Raw genomic sequence first — 12,869 nt, 5'->3', positions numbered from 1 at the left:
TTCTAGCATAATGGAGTTTCTACGCATTCTCACTGTCAGGAGTAACTTCATCTACACCTAGCATTCCCCAGTAGAGGGATCAGCAAAAACAGATCATTTTTCGGCTGCTGAGGCAAAGTCTAAAAGAAACAGCATATTCAAGAGACGAATTGATCATTCAGATTATGTACAGTGCTGACCTCATTGAAGAATGTCACAATGAGCACAGAAGAGCTACATGTATGTTCTCAAGAGAATTCAAAAGTTTGTTGAAAACAGACACAGGATTAATGAAAACCAACTTTGAATTTTATCATTTGCCTTTGCTGACCACCTTCTGCGGGTATTTGTTTGGATTACATTCTAATGGTTGTATCACAGTAACCAATGAAAACTGAGCTCATGTTATATGGAATATTTTACTCAAAATTGTCTATGCTACCATATCCTAAAATAATTCTTATTCCTCTGAAACCCCATATAAGTACAACAGCAACTTCCTACAGTATTACTATAAAATTAATATCAATATATAACAGTGATGTGATGATTCTCTCATCGTAAACAACAATTTACCTGAATGTTCAATAATGGTAATAGCAGATTCACGTTCATCTGGTGGAAGTTTACTGTTAAGAGCACGTACTTGATCATCCACCATAAGAGACATAAGTGCTGGCAGAAATTTAGTAACAATCTGTGGATCCAGTTTTGGTTCTTTAAATTCCTGAAAAGTGAGAAACTCTACATTATGTTTTCTGTGTATGTGCTAGGTATAGAAAATACCGGTATAAAAATACAGCATAATGTTATTAAAAATAATAATATGGGAGACATAATATGTTTTCTGTCCATAATCACAATCTATTCTACACTGAAGAATATTACCTTTTTTTACTTTTTTCTCTCTTTTTTCCTTCAAGGTCAGGTGGAAAGAAACACAAAATTAGGTTCAGAGCAAAACATGGTTTTTGATATCGCAAAAAGTTCAAGGAATCAGTGGCAGAATTTCTGTGTGGAGTGCATTCTGCACTGACCATGCAGATGGATGGAACAAGATATAGGATGGTTTCCATTTTATCTGATGTCACAGTAGGAACAAATTCGTACATACAGCGCAGTTGCACTGTGGTACCTGATAATAATCAGATGATACAAACTGGTAGTTAGTAAAGACCTATTTCATCAACATCTCTTGACAATTGTGAATATTACTTTTTTTCAAATATTTGCAAACTGTAGGGGGCACAGCCTACACAAAATTTTGTACAACAAAATTCCACTGATGGAAATCAAACATTATTAGCTACACACTCATCGGAACTAAAGTCTAATCGCAAGGATCTTGTTCAAATGATTGAATGGTGGGACAAAGTTGAATACAGTATTACTTTTGGGCACTGTCATGGATAAATGCTGAACAAGATACAAATAACAGAAGAGATGGTAGGAAGCAGGATGTGTTGTTTGCTATAATAACAACAAAAGGCCAAAGAAAGAGTTGATAGGCCAGCTATGAATTTGTGTTTTACAACACATAGTCCCAAGATGAAATATTTCTTCAATCAGCCCATTTATAACATGATGTTACTCACAAATTAAACATCACACAGAGACATCAAACCCCTCATAGTAAAAACAGACTTGTGGTGAGGAAGAAAATTTCAGGTTGAGGGGATAATAGGGAAGTAAATGGGACAGATCCTTTACAAAAGAAACCATACTGACATTTGCCTTCAGCAATTTAGGAAAACAACTGCAAATCAATAATTAGATGGCTGAATGAAGATTTGAACAGTCATCCTGAAGTTGAGTCAGTCCAGTGTACTAACCACTGCACCACCATGTACTATCTTCCATTGAGGAAAATGTATTATTACTTACCTACATTACATATAAACTGAAATGGATATTGAGATAGAGAAAGCTATGGAAAAATATGACAGATTCAATAAAAATAATGTGAATATCCAAATGGGAATTCAGAAGAAATTATTATATCAGTAAATAAACACCACAGATTTGCACGCACCATGGGAATGAAGGTACACACACCTTACGCACAACAGTCACTGAACTGTTTGCATGCAAAAAAAAAAAAAAAACCTGCTAGGGGTTGAACATCATTACCTTTGGTCTCTCACATGTCCTGAGAGAAAAGATTAATGGAGAATTTCTTGACAAATTACATACCTACTTTGCCGAGATACTGAAAAATACATCAAATATCACTCCTGTATCTCCCAGCAAGAGGAGGGAAGATGGTGGAATCAGATTCCTGATCACCAGACTGCACATAAAATTCCTGGGTTGTATTACAAACCTTTCCACAGTGTCTCATGGAATGATGGCATGTCACACTTTAGGTGACCCATCTGTAAATAGTGATGCTATGCTACATGGCCAACTTGATACTTTTTGAGAATAGGCTATATGGCAGCATTGGGTTTCACTCTCTTCCTTTTCTCACCGCCATTGCCACCACCATCACAGCAACAACAATGAAATGAAATGTCATGTGGCTAGGGCCTCCTGTCGGGTAGACCTGTCGCCTGGTCTTTTGAGTTGCTGCCATGATGGCAGCTTGTGTGTCGATGGGGATATACAGTGATGATGAAGGCAACACAACACCCAGTTCCTGAGTGGAGAAAATCTCCAACCCAGCCGGTAATCGAACCTGGGCCCCTTTGCATGGCAATCCATCATGCTGACCACTCAGCTATCGAGGCGGACAGCAACAACAATCATCACATTACATTATATATGGATTGAATACAGTTATCTATATGAAACAGTTACACTTAGACCACTCAGATTGGGTATTTCAAGAAATACTGCATGGGCAGTATAGTAGTGCAAATGTGAAGTTTCTGCGACAGCATAATTAAGGAGTCTACCAAAATACAGATGTTGAAAACGTAACACACTGGGGCATAGATTTCAAATTAAGCAAGGCTTGGGATCCAGTACTCAATTTATTAAGATCTCACTGGCTGTCTCATCTACCAGAGCTGGAAAAAACTGAGAGACTGTGCATTTCACAAAATAACAGTTCAGGATCCAGATAACGAATGAACATCGAAGGGAATAGGGGTGTCAGGAGTCAAACACAGCTATAAATAACAATACAACACTGAAAATACTTGACAGTCCAGTTGAAGTCCAGGCAGAAAGTTTGCTTCATAACACAGCTTGCAGCACCTGAAGATGGTGACTAGATCAGTTGTTGAAATAACACATCTCACGGAATTGACATTTCGGCAGGACACCCAAAGGCATACCATTATCAATTGTCCCAAGAAAACTTGGGAGATAGCAATAATTCATATTGATTAGCTTGCAAAGGAAAAACAGTAAGTGGCTAAGCACTAAGCAGACATTCCGTGCCAAATTGGTGATGAATGAGACAAGAGGTCTTGATTTAAAAATAGAAAAGATCACCGTAGGAAAGTATACCCGACACAAAGGAATTTTGGTAATATAAAAGCTGAGGGACTGCAAGTGCAAATCATTAGACAATCCATCTATTCATCACATTTGACACTTCCTCCTTTTCTCACATTCAAACATACTCGTGGTTGGAAAATGTTTTGAGTTCAATGAAGAGGATATAGCAGCTGTAGCTCAGTATTACAGATCTTGCAGAGTTGCAGTTCAGGAATAAAATAAATGCACTGGAGATAATATTTGGTACGCACAATGACCTAGAAAGGGAGCTACACCACAACATAAGTGCATTTTGACCTAGAAAACAAAGTATTTCATTGTTATACAACAACTCAAGCAGGCAATGATCTTAACCACAAGCAATAAAAAACACGAGGGCAAGTCAATTATTACCCACAAAGTAGTTATAAAATTTTATTGTAATCAAATAGGAAACTTACAAGAACATAATTTTTCGATATAGTCTCCTTGCGTTTCAACGCACTTGGTCCATCGTTGTACAAGTTTCCTGATGTCCTCATAAAAAAAGGTTCTCGGTTGAGCTGCGGGCCAGGAATGCACAGTTTTTTTCATCCGAGGCAAATCAACAACCCCTTAATGCCTGTTTGAGTGGACCAAACAAGTGATAGTCAGAAGGAGCAAGATCGAGACTATATGGAGGATGATCCAGTACTTCAACTTAGAGTTTCTGGAGCTTTCTAGCAGTGTGGGCACCAGTATGTGGACGGGCATTGTCGTGCAACAACATAACACCTTTTGACAGCAATCTTGGCATTAGCTGTGAATTGCAGGCTTTAGCCTGGCAGTAAGCATCTCACTGTAACGTACACTGATTATTGTTGTGCCCCTTTCCCCATAATGTTCCAGTACTGGACCTCGCGTGTCCCAAAAAACCATAAGCATCAGTTTTCCTGCAGACTGTTGGGTCTTGAACTTTTTCTTGCACAGCAAATTTGGATGTTTCCATTCCATACTCTGCCATTTACTCTCCGGCTCGTAATGATGGATCCATGTTTTGTCACCAGTAATGATCCCGTCTAAGAAGTTGTCCCCTTCATTACCATAGTGATTCAAATGTTTTTTGCATATGTCCAAGCACGTTTGTTTATGCAATTGTGAGAGTTGTTTTGGGACCGATCTTGCACAAACTTTGTGAAACCCAAGTCTGTTGTGGATGATTTCGTAGGCATAACTGTGACTAATTTGCAGACTTCATCAATAGTTAATCATCTGTCTGAGAGAATCATTTCATGTGAAAGCTCAATGGTTTCTTAATTTGTGGCAGTAAACAGTCGTCCGGCTCCTTCATCGTGCATAACACTTGTGCGACCATTTTGAAATTTTTCAATCCATTCATACGCACTCTGTTGTGGCAAAACACTGCTCCTGTACTGTACCGAAAGTCTTCGATAAATTTCAGCACCTGATACGCCTTCCAACCACAAAAAACAGACCACTGAATGTTGCTCTTCTTTGGTGCAAAAAGACAACAGAGTAGCCATGATTAACAGCACAGCAGCGATAACAAAACTAACCTAGCAGCTTTAAAATTGCAAAGATATAACAACAAATAAAAAAAGCATGTAACTTCAATGTAAAATGACAGTACTACCAAAATAAACAAAAATATAACTAAATTGAGGATAATAATTGACATACCCTCATACTTTACGTCTCAGGCCTTCCTAATATTTTATTTATAACACTGAACTGCCAATTAAATTTAAGAAGAACAGCAATTAAATTTAAGAAGATAACACGTGTACAGTTTTCACTGTTGAGATTTGGATGACATGACATAGAAAGAAGAGGGATTAGAGAAGTTGTCAGAGGCTGGAGACTGAGCTATAGGCACACTCTGCATGCAGGGACTCTGTGCTTCCAAAGCCAGCACAGGAAAATTTCCAAGCGTAAAACGCTGCCACTAATTCAGCCACGTGAAGGCAGCTTTCCTCAGCAACAACATCACCTGCGACCTCACCAAATTCTCGCACTTCATGAACCAAGTAGACCAAAACAACATGGCTGACATGTGGGACATAATCACTGCACTGCTGATGTAGTATTAATAATTGACTAAAGGAGGAGTTGATCCGGCGAATTTCATCATCGTGGGAACTACAGGGACATCAGCTGTTGCGCCAAAGAGGAATGCAATGACAGGAGGTCATCTCAGTTCCTGCACCATCTGTTTCATGCTGTCTGGGTGCACAGCACCCCAGCGCAAAGGCAAGCAGTCATCACCATGCACACAGAAATGTAATTCGGCACTGTCGCGGACTTGGCTGATCGGGTGCATGATGTACTGCCAAAGGCACACAATAAAGCTGCTGCAGCAGCCTACAATGCCGCAGCCCTGACAGCAATACCCACTCCGCAGCAATATACATCTCCTGCCAGATACTGCATTAGGCTCTGATTTGAATCACCCCATTTCAGAACTTGACTGCACAGATGGTAGATTAACTAGCTGGTGCACTCACCAATAGAGGGCAGCAGACACTGTGCAGTGGCTGATCCAGCTACTGGCAATCCAGCTCGCATAACAGCCAATGCATCATCAGCCGTTCGAGCGGTACCCCACCGACGTCAGAGCAGCAGTCAAGTTGCTTTTGCTGGTATCATGAGTCTCTTCATAGCAGAACACGTCAGCAGTGTGAAGTATTTCAGTTATACAGGTTCCAATCTGGCTATTTTCTCACAATCTATGTTAAGAGACCACTGGACAACTGAGGTGCCGTCTCTTGTGGCATCAAACAATTCAGCCAAATAAAACATAAGGCATACATCACTGAAATTCAGATCTCAGACTGCACCACACATTAGAATGGACATTCGCTGAGGCTGAAGTCAACAAGCCCATCTTGGGTGCGGATTTCCTCGGCCAGAACTTAATATCATGAATGCCCAGTTGAGCACTTTCTTCAGCATTAAACCAGTGAAGTCCCACAGACCGTATGCAGAAATACTGGATAAATTTTTGGAGCTCATTCGCCTGCCTGGTGCACTGAGAGATGTCAAACATTTGACAGTCTGCAACATTTTGACTACACCCGGACCGCCCATCTCTTCCATCCATGTCGAATGACACCCTGGTGAGTCGCCATAGCAAAGGCCGAGTTCAAGGCCTTGCCTTGAAAGGGCACTGTTTGAACATCAAGCAACTCATGATCATCTGCCTTGCACTTAGTCCACAAGAAAGAAAATTTGTAATACTCATGTGGGGACTACCATGCCTTATGTGCGCGAATGCTGCTGGACCAATATCCGGTACAGCATTGCAAGATTTTAACCAAATCTCCTGTCTTATCTTGGTTTGATTAAAAATTAATTATTATTGTGGCGTCACATGTGCTAGGTGGTAGCCTTTAAATCGGCCACGGTCTGTTAGTATACGTCGGACGCGCGTGTCACCACTATCAGTGATTGCAGACCGAGCGCCGCCACACGGCAGGTCTAGTCTAGAGAGACTCACTAGCACTCGCCCCAGTTGTACAGCCCATTTGCTAGTGATAGTTTACTGACTACAGACTCTCTCATTTGCTGAGACGACAGTTTAGCATAGCCTTCAGCTATGTCATTTGCTACGACCTACCAAGGCGCCATATTCAGTTACTATTCTGAACAGTTAATATTGTGAATCATGTACCGTCAAGAGCAACATTCATCATTAATGGATTAAAGTTAAGTATCAAACTAATTACGTCTGCTTTCTGAATTCTAATTCCTTGTCATGTTCCAGACCTCACATCAGTTCTTCCCTCCTCACGCCAGCCTGCGTGAGCTAAAATGCGTGCATTTCGGCCTCCTCTAGTAACACAGTGTTGGCTCTTCTGCCAACACTACATTGGTGACAAGTCAAAACAGTGTTCTTATCTATACTGCCCTGATATACTTGTGTAATGGCTTTGCCACAATCTCCAGATGTACTGTCCAAATTTTGTCGCTTATAGAATCAGCAGACGCAGGCATTACTGGATGCCCTTGGACAGCTCGTCCAGGGTCAATGTGCAATGCAAAACAATGCGGTAGCCGCCACTCCACCACTAACGCAGCCACAACAAGCAGCTGCACCGACCTTCAGACCTTTTGATGCGGCACTGGAAAGCTGGATGGAGTGGTTGCGTCAATTTGGATTCCATCTCGCCGCCTACAGAATTCAAGGTAACGAGCGGCAGCCTTTTCTTTTGTCGTCCATCAGTGTGCACACCTACCGTGTGATAGTCAAATTATTTCCCCGACGCGATGTAGCAATTCTGTCCTACGAAGAAATCTTGTCTGCATTAGAGGCATATTTCAAACAATCAGTCAATGTAGTTGCGAAACGGTATACCTTCTTTCGTACAAAACATACGGCAGGTCAGATTAATCGGGAGTGGGTTGCAACCTTGCAAGGCCTTACTAGGGATTGTACTTTTGAGTGTCAATGTGGACTCCCTTATTCAGATACTATGGTACATGACGCAATTGCACAGAACGTTTCTGATGTCCGTATAAGGGAACAGATTTTGAAACTAGTCAATCCCTCCCTTCAACAAGTGATGGACATATTGGATCGGCAGGACACACTTGACTTTGGTCAGGGATCATTTGAAACTTCCCCAGCCGTGTGTCAAGTTAACCGGCCCGCCGGGCGAGCTGCATGGAGCAGTAAACAGCCCTCGCACCAGGCCACGCCGCTGCCGCCAGGCTCGCAGCCACGTATGCCGCACTGGCAAGCAAATGCAGTGCTTAAATCATGCCCACGGTGCACTACTAAACATTTGCGTGAGAATTGCCCATCACGCCAAGCTATTTGCTTTTTTTGTAATAAAAAAGGACATGTTCAGAGTGTTTGCCAGAAAAAGCTCCGATCGGAAACTCCAAACCATTCCAGGCCCTTTGCTTCACGCTGGAATCGGAATCGAACCAAGGATACTCAGGCTCACGCAACTTCGCCCATGGAAATTCATGTCATTCATTCCACTCCGCCCAGTGCCACTCTCTCTAACAGTGAGTGTGTTCATCTCACAAATAGTGTGCGTCGACATCACCGGAACTCCCGTCAAGTCGCAAGTGATTTTGTACCAGTGTCAGTTCACATTGCACGAGACAGTCACTCTTGTCATCAGCAGGACAATAAACTTTTTGTAGACTTGGACATTAACGGCAAAGTGATACCATTCCAGATCGATACCGGAACTGCAGTTTCACTGATCAATCAAGACACTTACAAACAGCTGGGCACACCTCCATTGCGTGCCAAAAATGTTACGTTAACTAGCTATTCAGGTCAAGAGATCCCTGTGTTAGGACAGTGCAGCCTTCTTGCAACATACAAAGGACAAACAAAACTTGTGTCATTTTACATCCTTCATTCTTCTTCTGCAGTGAACTTGTTTGGTTTCGATTTATTTCAGTTGTTTAACTTGTCTATAGTAAATCAGGTCCTATCAGTGAACCAGACTGTGCCTTCAGACAGTGTTTCTTGTCTATGTGAATAATTTGCAGACATTTTTGCACCGGGCCTCGGTTGCGCTAAGAACTATAAAGCACATTTGGAACTGAAAGTAAACGCGCAACTGAAATTTTTCAGAGCGCGCAATGTTCGCCACGCATTGCATGATGAGGTTGCAAAAACATTACACGATTTGGAATCACAAGGTGTAATTGAATGTGTGCAGGCTTCTCTCTGGGCATCACCCATAGCAATTTTGCCAAAACCTTCGGGAAAACTGAGACTTCGTGTGGACTTCAAGGCAACAGTGAATCCACAACTAGTGATTGCAACTTTTCCTTTACCCCGCCCGGAAGATCTTTTTGACAAACTGTGCCCAGGCAAATATTTTTCCAAGTTGGACCTCACAGATGCGTACTTGCAAATACCGCTGGACGAAGAATCCCAGCGTGTTTTGGTGGTTAACGCGCATCTTGGTTTGTAGCAATTCAAACGACTGCCAATCGGGTGTACATCCGCCCTTGCATTGTTTCAGCAATATCTACAAACTGTTTGTGCGTCGGACCCTACTGAAGCAAACTATCTGGACGATATTGTGATCTCCAAAAAGACGGAAGAAGAACATTTAGCCAATCTCCGAACATTATTTCAGGTCTTGCAACATAATGGTCTTCGCTTACGGAAGGACAAATGTGTGTTTTTTGTTCGTGACTTGCCATACCTGGGCCATGTACTCAATGCCCAAGGCATACATCCCAGTCCCATGCACCTCCATGCCATACAAGACTTGCCTTTGCCACAAAATTTGAAGCAGCTACAGAGTGTGCTGGGAAAAATCAATTATTAGCATAAATATATGCCGCATGCTTCTTCCATTTCAGCTCCGTTTCATCGCTTACGCTGTAAAGGTGTTCTGTTCGTCTGGACGACAGAATGCAAACGTGCCTTTCGCCGGATGAAATCGGCATTGCTTTCCAATACTTGCCTTACGCCATTCGATCCCCAGAAGCCCCTTTTGTTGATGGTGGATGCATCGGATTTCGGGATCGGTGCTATGCTTGCACACAAAGATGGCTCGCACGATCGCCCTATTGCCTTTGCGTCCAAATTGCTCTCGTCTGCGCAAAGAAATTACTCACAGATTGAGAAAGAAGCATTAGCTCTCGTATTTGGTGTTACAAAGTTTCGTGACTTCTTGTAAGGTTGTCACTTTACCATAATCACAGACCACAAACCTTTGATATCGCTTTTTCATCCGAACAAGCCTGTACCTCCACGTACAGCGCAGAAATTCATTCGCTGGTCTATTTTCTTCTCGCAGTACCGCTACAATATCTTGTATCCGTACACTGCTAAGCACGGAAACGCCGATGCGCTGTCCTAGTTGCCTGTTGCTGAGGATAGGGTATTCGATTCCTCCGAACTTGCTTGCATGTTCATTGATTTGGAAACCGATGACGTGGTCAAATATTACAGTTTGTAGCTTAGCTGTTCCTACCCTTGCAGAGCCAAAAATTCCAAAGATGGCTTGTACATAGGCTGAAACCAGTCAATAAAAAAATATTATTGCAATCTCGACTGTTTATTTTAACTTAAATCCTTGTGGACCAAGTTATATTTAGCAAAACTGACTGCATGAAAGCGTTCATGCAGAATCATGTGGTGCCTGAAGACATTCAGAAAACAGCAATTAGCATGTCATTTGGGCTTTTCAAGAGCTTTTACATGACATTTGGCTTTTAGTATGCTGCACAGACCTGCAAGCATGGGATGGTGTCTTGCAAGGCTTGCCCTGGTGTTTTATGTATCTCGATGACATCCTGGTGTTTTCAAAGTAACCCGAACACCATGGCTGCTGCTTAATGACTATCTTTTGGTGCATTAGCAAGACCAATATAGTCATTAACACCTCAAAGTGTACATTCAGCGTCACAGAAATGGAGTGTCTAGGGCATTTAATCACCTGTAGTGGATCCACGCCACTACCGGACAAGAGTACTGGCAATCTCAAACATGCCACACCAAGAAACGCACATAAGATTACACCGCTACCTTGGCACATCAAATTTTTATCAGTGCCATCTGCCTAATGCTGCTGCAGTGTTGGAACATCCAACTGCAGCACAAGTGCATTTTAACATAGTAAAGAAAGCCTTTCACTTAAGCAGATGATGATCTTGACCATAAAAAATAAAAAATATATTATGTCTGAGGTCTCCCTAATGTTTTATTTATGACCTTGAACTGCCAATGATAGCACTAATTATATTTAAGAAGATAATATGTTTACGTTTTCATTGTTGAGATACAAATGACATGATACAGAGAGGAGGAGGATTCCAGAAGTTGTCACGTGGGAAACACAAAGTTACAGAACTGTATGGAATGATATTTAACATGAAAGTTCATTTTTGATGTAAAGTTTAAAATATGTAGCTCCCCTGGACTTCAATACCACTGGAAAAAGAATAATTTCAAGCACCAAAAGGAAAGAGTAGTAAGGAAAAAAACGACCATGGGGAAACCCCATAAACATGTTTCCAAACTATCAAAAGTTCAACAAGGAAAAAAGATTAGAGCTGCACATGCAAGGCATTCATTCACTGGTACTCAAGACCCACTGTAGTTACACGGTTCACAAATCTTTTGGCAAATTTGTGCACTTTCACATGAATAAGACTAACATGCAGGCAGTTGGGGTACGCATATTTTATTTCTTGAAGGCAGGGTGGGGGTGGGAGGGGTGGAGGAGAGCTGTGGTTATGTGGCAGTGACAGGAAAGACATCCGCCCACAACTTAAATTAACCTTGCAAAATCCATTAATAACCAACATTGCACTGATTCGGAAAAAAGGCACAAGAAACAGAAGAAGATGATAAGCAAAGTGAGCAATATAGCAGAATAAGAAACAAAATTTCTCAAATAAAATGGAACTAGACAGGTTAAGAGTTGAAAACAGCTGGAAAATACCAAGATCTTTTCAGTATTAGGAAAGAATAAAGCAATGTCCAAATTTAGAAATGTGACGGTAGTGGAAAAGAAGCAAGAAATATTTATTTTTAAATTGAAACTAATAACATCTAAGAAGAGAGTAAAATGTGGTTGAACTGAATGGAGCAATCAACTAAAGAATAGGAGAAAAGACAGCCAAACTGAAGACTGATAGATTGTAGGAAGACTGAAGGAAAAGCAGAACACATTCAAACCAATCAGCAATATGCAGAGAAAATGCATAATGACAATTATAGCAAATATAATGATAATGTTGACAGAATGTAAACATGCAAGTAACAAATAATAAATGAATGCAAAGAACCCAATTTACAATGCAAAAACAGGAATCATATACATAAATAAAAGGAGAAAGATTAGAGCCTAACATACTGCCAATAATGTGGTACTGAGATACATCTGACTACAGTCAGGAAGGGAAACAGGATGGTTCTTTTTCAACAGAACTGGGGCAGCTATGCCACAGAAATGTGGGACCAGAATGGATCATGGCCGGCACAAGCTAGCTGTATCAGGTATCTGCCGGTGCACACGTTTACTGATAGGCAAAATTTTGGCAATGTTTGTGGTGTGCACAGGTCCAGGTCAGTAAAAAGCAAGATCAGTGTAAGCTGAGCCACCATACAGTACAGAAGTGCTTTCAGGATTCCATTTCTGCAAGCCATAGCTCACATGGAATAAGTTTAACAGCAGCCCACTGACACATACAGAAATTTGTTTCGCACTCTGTGTTCGTTTTCTCTTTTGTTTTGTCATGACTGCAAACTCATGTCAACCCACAATTGCTAGGAAAGTTTGCTTTGTTCTGGACATGCAGCCACTGTTCCCCTGCAGTCATACTATCGGTCAACATGCTCATCACTGGAGAGTGTATTTCCTCCAGGACAGTGTTCGAATGTAACTACTATACAAACACCATTACTGCGGTTGTCAGTTAATAGACAATGCAAACATTTAATTTGTCAATTGTTGATTTAGTCTTTTGTGTGAAAT

The 12,869-nt window shown here is 41.4% G+C and overlaps 1 protein-coding gene across 1 annotated transcript in view; it reads right to left on the bottom strand.

Moving 5' to 3' along the window:
- Positions 1-12,869, bottom strand: part of LOC126173125 (negative elongation factor B) — a 120,731-nt gene that overhangs the window by 20,605 nt on the left and 87,257 nt on the right. The window contains exon 9 of the mRNA XM_049920932.1: positions 556-706. Coding sequence (XP_049776889.1) covers positions 556-706 — 151 coding nt within the window. The remainder of the gene's footprint in view (positions 1-555; positions 707-12,869) is intronic.

Source organism: Schistocerca cancellata, chromosome 1, assembly GCF_023864275.1.
Source record: "Schistocerca cancellata isolate TAMUIC-IGC-003103 chromosome 1, iqSchCanc2.1, whole genome shotgun sequence".
Lineage (NCBI taxonomy): Eukaryota > Metazoa > Arthropoda > Insecta > Orthoptera > Acrididae > Schistocerca > Schistocerca cancellata.
The sequence above is the reverse complement of the archived record's forward strand: the minus strand, read 5'-3'. Positions and strand labels throughout refer to the sequence as shown.